The sequence below is a fragment of the Corvus brachyrhynchos genome, unplaced genomic scaffold, assembly GCF_000691975.1.
Source record: "Corvus brachyrhynchos isolate BGI_N302 unplaced genomic scaffold, ASM69197v1 scaffold671, whole genome shotgun sequence".
Lineage (NCBI taxonomy): Eukaryota > Metazoa > Chordata > Aves > Passeriformes > Corvidae > Corvus > Corvus brachyrhynchos.
The window spans coordinates 267,549-275,834 of NW_008236441.1; the positions used below are offsets into that span (position 1 = coordinate 267,549).

Below are 8,286 nucleotides of genomic sequence, written 5' to 3' on the forward strand. Positions count from 1 at the left end.
CCGCTCTCCCTGAGACCCGGCGAGGCTCCAGCTTGGCTTCGCTGGCGACACAGCAGTAGGGAATCAAAAGGAGAAATGATTCCAGGGCACTGGGACACAGTAAAACATCGCACTTGGCCTCAGGAGCAGCGAGGTGGTGATGCTGTGGGACGCAGCCTGCTCTGTGTGGGATTCCCTGCTTGCCTAGGTGAGGCGTGCTCGTTCTGCTTGCCGTCCGTGCCTTTTGTTGCAAATGCTTAATTACTGCCCTGGCGTCTCTGTCTTCCCATTCCTGAGCCGCAGGAAGAGGAGGCAGCCAGACGTGCCCCTTCAAACAGGCTTTTCCAAGCTGAGGTTGGATGTTCTGCGGTGTACCGGTGATGGGGTTGGAAATGCTTGCGTTGTGTGGTCGTTTCCGTGGGATGCAGCGTGCCTCGGTTTCTTTGCCGCTCCTGGCATTTCAGTGCAACAGGTAGAGATTTGTGCCGTATTTGTCACCTGTGAATCCACAGCAAAAGCTCTGAGGGATGTTGGTGCTATGTAGAAATGTGTTTATTTAAGGTACTCCAAAGGGAAACCGCTCACCCTCATCCTAACGCTGATCTTCCACAAAATCCAAGTGCTCCTTGAGGAAGCATAAATTTCTCCTCCTCTCCCTTCCTTCCCCTGTGCTGATTTTCTCCCCCGAGCCCTGGTGCATAATGCATTGAGCCATGCTGCACATAATGTGCTTATCTGTACCATGTAATTAACTATTTACTACTCCTCAGCTGTGCAGGGCCAGGAGCAGGCTGTGCCCTTGGACGAGGCACATTCTCCTGCTGGGTTGCAGGGGAAGGCTGCACGTCCCTGGCTGCAGAAGCCTGTGCAGGGAGCACTAACTCCTGCTAGCTAGGATTTCTCTCTGCTCTGTTTTCCCAGCCCTTGTCTCCTTTTTCTGATCCTGTCTTCTCTTGGTTGGGGAGCTGTAACTTTTAAAAGTATCCAGGTATTCCAGGCTGCTGCTTTCCATCTCCAGTGGGCTTGGAAGCAGCAGGATGCTGCCTCTTGTGTGAGCCAGTTACCCAATGGTGGCTACTCTTGGTGCCGTGGATGTGTTTTTCACCACATTTTCTTCCTAGGATTTTTTATCTTGAGCACATTTAACAAAAAGACCCCCTCTTTTTGTGCCTTTCAGCTTTTACAGCCCTGCACACAGTCAGGGCTGCACTGAAATTGCAAGTGGCAACTGAGTGCCCAGAAATCACGGTGGAGTCTTGAATTTTGAGGTCACTGATGCTTCTGAGCATCAGTGATCCACTGATGCGGGTGTTTTAAAGTGAGGTGGGTTTTTTTTTAAAGGAAAGGGTTTAAAAGAAAAACTTTTCTCTTAAAGCTCAAGCTTTAAGTAACTTCACAACTCACTGCAGTCTTTAAAAAGCAGGGGTGGTCAGGGAATCAGCCATCCTAAAGCCCCCAGTCTCATTCAGCAGGCCAGGGATCCAGCTGTACCCCAAGGTAACCACTTCCATTAAGGTAAAATGAGGCTTTTTCTGGTTTTTAGCTGCAGCTTCCTGCAGAGGCTGCTCAGGGAGGAGGGGATGAGCCAGGCTCTCGCTGTTGCTGGGGCAGTGATGACTGGCACCACCCAGAGCTCTGTGCTGTATTTTGGTGTTTAAGGGCAGTGCTGGGCTGCTTGGATTCCTTTTGGGTTTAGATAAGTGTATTGCTGCAAGAGATAAGAGGCAATTGCAAATAATGTCAGTAAAACATTAATATCTCCTTGATTGCCTGCATCTTCTGTCTGTGCTGTGCAGCATTGTGTTTGCACAGTCTACAGAAAAGGATGCTTTTTTAAAAACAAAACTTTTGGGCACTGTTTATGACCTCTCCTGGAAATCAGGAATTAAAAGTCCTCTGTGTCTTCTCTCAGCCCAAAAAACACTCGGTAATGCCTGCCAGCGGTTTCAGTTTGAGTGCCTCCTTTATAAAAAGCTAAAGCTTCCTCTAAAGTCGAATTTAAGGCTGCAGCCTCTCTGGGAAAATCCTCCTCAGTATTTAGAGTGTGCCCTGTTAGAAATCCCTGACAATAAAGTAAAGCATTCCTCCTCCCTTGCAGAGCATCTCTGGCATGGAGAGGACTCGAAAATTCCTATGCATTAAAAGAAAAGCATGTGGATAGGGACAACAACATTGCCTCCACTCTGTAGTTTCTTGTGCTGCTCCCATACGTGCCAGCTGTATTCCTGCAGAAACCAGTGGCACATGGGTTTGGTGGGCTGGTTGAAGGCTGTGTGGTCTGGTCAGGAAGCCTCTTGGCTGTGAGAAATAGGATTGCATTTATTAACTCTGAAATGATGCTGAATTTAAGAGCCGTGAAGCACCGGCGCCATAACCTCCCGTTTGTGCTGACCCGGGAGGCTGCAGGTGGTGAAAATACAAGTGCCATGACCTGGAGGGAATGAAATTAGAGACCTCATAATGGCTAAAGATGGGGTTGGCATCCTTCAGATTTCCACAGGGCTGGAAATCAATGTTGGGGCTATGGCAGAGCTGAGGGAGGTCTTGAAGAGTCGTGGGTGGAAATCTGGAATTACTGCTCTGCTCTGGCAAGTTCGTTCTGCCTCCCTGACTGGATGTAAAGTCTGGCTCTGTTGTTGTCTGGGGCAGGTTTGGGCTCCAAAACCACGATTGTGATCACAGCCCTTCCCAGCACAGACCCTGCGCCAAGCAAGGACCGAAAACACCACTGGGGTGGAGGGACAGGGGCATTAAAAGCCCATTGGAGGGGAAATGCAGCGTTTCAGCTCGCTCAAATAGCTAAATGCCTTTTTCTCCTCTGAAATACAGCCATGGCTGGGGTTCACCAGGTCAGTTCCTATGTGGGTGGGTGAATACCAGGGAATGCTGGTCCCTGTCTGCCGTAATGCTGCCTACGGAGCTGGCTGCTTTTAATCATCAAATCCACTAATGAAGCTGCTGCATGGTTTCAGTCCCTCGTCTCTGTGCTCCTACAACATGAGCTTTTGGGGATTTGAAAACACATCCTGACACCTCAGGGAAGCACCCCAGTGCGGAGGCAGGCAGCAGCTTGGGTGAAAAACCCCTGATTTCAGCCAAGGGTGATCCCCCTGGGCTTCCCTGTATCCTTTAGGTAACATTTGCTGGGAGAGCAGCAGCGCTGTGTGTGGGTGAGTTGAAGAGAGGTGCAAAATCTCTGTGTGCTCTTCAGCGGGAAGGAAGGAAAACCACATCGAGAAGTCTCTGTTGAAAAGGAAAATAAATTATTCCAGTGATTCCTGGGCTGCCCACATGGCTCAACAGCAGATTTTAGTCTGGAAGCATTGTGTTAAAAGTGTTCAGTGAAGCTCCTGTTGCGTGCAGCCTGTGATGGGTGCACCAACGTGACAGTGGGGATATTTATTTTGGTTTTCTCCCTAACAAATTCCTATATTTACTTGTTATGTGCTTCTTCATGGGTAGTCTGCTAGATTGCTCAGGCAGTGATTTTTTAATCTTGAAGGTAATTCAGTAAAATGTTTGATGGTCCCATGTAGCAGATCATCTGTGTTTAACACACGTTGAAACCTGAACCAGCGGGATCACAGTGTGTTGTCTCCAAACCAATGCCAGGCACTTTTAACCTTGGTGTTGCTTTTCCCTGCTCTTATTTTAGCCTCAATCAACTGAAATAGCTGAAGGAGAAAATAATCCCGGGGGTGGAAGGAGAGTACATTTCCCTTTAGCACATTCCTGAGATCTGGAGTCTGGTGGCTGCTCGTTCCTCCCTGGCTTTGTGCAGCAGGACCAGCCTGGCTTTGAGACCGAGCCAACATCTGTGGCTTCCAGTGCTTTGTTGATGTTTTAAAAATAACTCTAAACCCGGGTCTAACGCTGGGTTAAGGTGTTGGGATGGGGATGTTGGATACCACAATCCGCCCTGGGAAGGCAGGAGGGATGTGGCTGCTTCCCTTCAGCCCCTGGATTCAGGGTGCACAGAATCCAGTGGGGACCCCTCCTTTCTTCCACCCTGCCATTGTGAGCAGGGATTTGATGGTGGCCAGGGCCAGAGATGATGTGAACTCGGGATGGGTGAAGTCTGGGCTGTACAGACATTGCCAGTGCCTGTCTAAAGCCTGTGGTTTTCCTCCATTAATTCAATCTAGAAGAACTATTTTCCAAAAGACCCCGCTATTCGTCAAGGATATAATTATCTTTATAACTAACAGCTCGTGGCAGCAGTTGGATTTCAGTGTGCCTGGCTTTTGATTTCCTTTCTCCTTCCTCCCTTCTCAGCTGCTCTTGATTTTATTTTACCTAGCGAGTGAATTTTGGTGGGGAAATAAAAGTATTTGTCATTCTGTCCTCTGCAGAATCAAGTCTAGGGACATGTAAGATAAGTCCCATTCCTGGAATTGTGCTTGGCAGCCTCTGATAACAGGTATGGTAACAAGGGCATACCATAACTTGTGCTAAGACAGGTGGGAAGCTGAGGCAAGGAGAGAAAGACCCTGGACCAATTTCTTGGAGCAGCCTATTTCAGTGTATTTAGTGGTTAATACCATTTAACAGCAATGCCTTGTGGCAAAAAGCCAGCTCCTTGTGACCCGGCTAATCAGGACTGCCCTGCAGTGGGCTTCACCCTACAAACCTTGATTTTGCATTTTCATTTTAATCCCATATTCTGTGTCTTACAGGAGCTGTTATGTGGGGTCTTTGAATGGTGTAAATTACCCTCCTTTGGGGATGGATTGGCTGTTGGAGGTGCTTCATAAAATACTGAACTTGAAAGAGGAATAGCACAGTGCAGTGGTACCTCTGCTCCCCACGCATCTCCTGAGCCCCCAAAAGCCCCCAGACAGGCTTTGCTTTCAGGCAGCTGGCTCCCACCTCAACTTCAGCTAATAATTCCCTGGCAGTTATTTTTAGGCAGTTTATTTTGTGCCCTCTTAGAATGCTTGGAATAGCTATAAAATGACAACAAAACCTCAAGTATCCCCATCCAGCACAAAGTAAATGCCGACGAATCATCCCAACTACCAGCTTGAGGGATAAATCACTTCCTTCCTTTGCAGGCACAACAGGATGCCACATTTAAAACCTGGGAGATCCTTTTGGGTTTCATGATGATTTTCAGCTGCATGCAAAGTACCTCATTAATGCCGGCTGGGGAAAAAAGCAGCTTTCTCTTTATTTTGTTTAGTGTGATAAAATGAAGGGAATAACCATTCCAGGAGCAGGGGTGAAGTCCCCCTGTGAGTTAATAAATCAGATTAAAGGCCTTTAGGTTCTGGGTGCACTTCTCCTTCATTTGAAGAAGTGGCTTGTGGGATGGACCCCAGAGGGCTCTTCAGGCCCACCACACCTTGTGCTGCATTCCCTAAGAGGTGGAAACCTCTGGCCCCTTTGGAAGCTTTCCACACAGCCAGGTCCCTAACAGGGGCCTGTCCCCAGCTTGGCTGAGCAGGGACTGACTTGCCCTACTGACTGTGGATCCAGTGTCCCCTGTCTCCCAGGCCAGCAGGATGGTACAGGGCACTTCAGCCATGGCACCTCCCACCGCGGGGAGTATCTTAACCCTGCCTCTTTTCATTCATTTTAAGTTTTTCCCCTGCCATGAGACTTTTTTCCCCTCTCAGCTTGTGTGACTTCTCCCCCATTCACGCTTCCTCGGGTCCTTTTGTAGCTTTGTGGTAGTGAAGCTGTTGGACAGGCAAAATTTGGGATGAGCTTTCCACCTGCAGAGCTCCCTGGGGAGCTCCAGCAGGGCTCTGTTCCCGTGTCTGTGCTGTGCTTGGGCTGCTCTGTTCAAGCAGTAGCTGTGTGGTTTCCTTCTGCTGCTCCATCTGCAGCCCCCTGGAGCACAGGGCAGGCAGGGAGGGGGAGATCCTCCTTCTCTTCTCCCAAGTGAGTGTTGGCAGCCTGTCCAAGACATCCTGGGACCAGCTTTCCCGGTGCTTGGAGATGGGCAGATCTCCCCCCAGCTCCCAGCATCTGCTCTGCCTCCAAAATCCTCACTGTGCCATGATTCAGCAGTGTGTTGTAAAATCCCCTCTCCCCTGCAGCGCATAAAAGCCCCCAAATCCCATGAATTCCTTTTTGATTTACAGCCTGAGTGGCTGTGTTGGGAGAGGAGGTCCTGCAGATTAAGGGACAGTGCCACAACAGTGGCAGGGGAGGCGGAAGCTGCCTGGTTTGGGGACCTGAGGATGCTCCTGAAGCATCCATGAGCAGGTTTGGGATGGGATGGGATGGTCCTGTGCAGGTCTCTGTGTCCCCCATGATCACCTGCAGGGCTCGGACCCCTCCATCCATCTCCATTCCTAAGCTGCTGCACAGCCCCTGGAGCCGCTGCTGGCTCCCAGCCCCTGTCCTGAGCCAGCCGGGCAGGGAGGAGAGACTTTAAAAATACATTCCCTGTGCAAATCCCAGACAGAAATAGCTCTTCCTGGGCTCCAAGGTTTCATCTGACTGCGGAGGCACAGCCCAGGCTGTCAGCAAGGGGAGCTGGGAGCAGGTGGCTCCTGAGGAAGGCACAGTGCTGGGCCAGCCACCCTGCTGTCCCCAAGCCCAACATCTGCAGCTTTCTGTCCAAAAAAAGTGTCCCAGCTAAACACCAGCTTAGGTGGCTCCTGGTGAACCCGGGGCTGTTTGCAGGCTCTGAAGCCCTCTGCTGAGCTGGTGGCTGCCAGAAGCAGCCCCACTGGAAGGTGTTTTTAAGCCTTCCCCGGCTTCTGCAGATGCTGGAAGGGCCAATTTTTCCATTTTTGTGGCTGCAAAGTGGGACGTTCTTCACACTCATCTTCTGCCTCCTGCCCCGTGTCCTCTCCCCAGCCTCCTGTGCGTGTTTCATTCTGCAGCCGAGTCCAAACCACGAGGTTTGTTCTAAATAAAACAGCAAAACCACCACCTTGAAGAGGAGAGGAAACCAGCCTGTTTCCATCTGGGGCTTGTTCAGAGCACTAATCATTTCACAGGGGAGGTCTGAGAATTTGGGAGAAGCCCAGGGGAAGATACTGGGATGTTTGTTCTCAGAGCCCAGAGCTTTGCTGGTGCCACGTGTGCCTTGTCCAGTGCCAGCCCTGCTGTGGGTGTCTCTTGGCAATTATCTGCCATCTTTGGGGTTCAGCTTTTGGATGAATATCTGCCTATTTCCTGCTTTTTGCTATGAAACCCTGAACAGTTTTCCCCCAGAAAATCCTGACAGTCCAAACAGATGGTCTGGTGAATTCTCTGCATGTGTTGTCAAACGGTTTCATCCTTCCCCCGGCACCGTCAGGGGTACTTGCAAAAATGCCTGGGAAATGGGAACATCCCATGCTGTGCCAGTCTGAAATTCCCAAATCAGTTCTCAGGCTCCACAGTCCTCCCTGCCTCTGCTTCCCTGTAGGGTTGGTTGCACATCCCAACAAGACAAGCCCAAGAATTTCTGGAACACGGAAGAGAAAAAGGCCAGAGACCAAGGAATTGTGCAGAGGGATAGTGTTGTGAAATGCAGGATGTTTCTTGCAGAGAAAGCTCAGGGATTTTTGCAGGTGAACCATCACTGTGACAAATGTGTGGGCTCACAGCAGTGGGAGGAGGAGGGGGTGATGTCCTCAAAGCTGTTTCTGGAGGGATGGCCCAGAGCTCTTGGTCCAGGCTCCAGCTCTGAGAAGTGCAGTGTAGGAAAGTCCAGCTGTCTTCCCGAAATTTTTGTAACAGTTCAGGACCAATGCTGTTTTTCTGCTGAAATAAATGTGTGACAGGCTTTTTGCAGCTAAGCCTCAGTAGGCTGAGTCCTGGTGGATGCTTGCTGGGACTCTCCAGGACATCAATCCCAGGGCAATCATGAGGATCTGGGATGCCTGCAAAAGCCATCCCTCCAATCACCTCCTCACCACTACTCTCCAAGTGTTTCCTGTGAGGAGGATCCTTAACATTGCATCTTTTAATAGGCAATCAGGGATTCTCTCTGCAGGGAAGGTTGTTCATCAGCAATTCTCATGATAGGAGAAGGGAGAATGGCTTCCCACTGCCAGAGGGGGCAGGGTTAGATGGGATACTGGGAAGGAATTGTTCCCTGTGAGGGTAGTGAGGCCCTGGCACAGGTTCGCCAGAGAAGCTGTGGCTGCCCCTGGATCCCTGGAAGTGTCCAAGGCTAGGCTGGATGGGGCTTGGAGCAACGTGGGCTAGTGGAAGCTGTCCCTGCCAATGGCAAGGGGTGGAATTGGATAAACTTGAGGGTCCTTTCCAACCCAAACCATTCCGGGATTCTATGATTCTCCATGTCCGTGTGGCACCGAAAGACCAAGCAGGGCTTTGGAGCTACTGTATGGCTCCAGTGGG

At 50.3% G+C, this 8,286-nt stretch overlaps 1 protein-coding gene across 1 annotated transcript in view; it reads left to right on the plus strand.

The window, feature by feature from the left end:
* The first annotated feature begins 4,046 nt into the window (after positions 1-4,046).
* The window catches only part of RAMP1 (receptor activity modifying protein 1), a 16,495-nt gene continuing 12,255 nt past the window's right edge, over positions 4,047-8,286 (plus strand). The window contains exons 1-2 of the mRNA XM_017747091.1: positions 4,047-4,050; positions 4,355-4,399. Of these exons, the coding sequence (XP_017602580.1) occupies positions 4,047-4,050; positions 4,355-4,399 (49 nt within the window). The remainder of the gene's footprint in view (positions 4,051-4,354; positions 4,400-8,286) is intronic.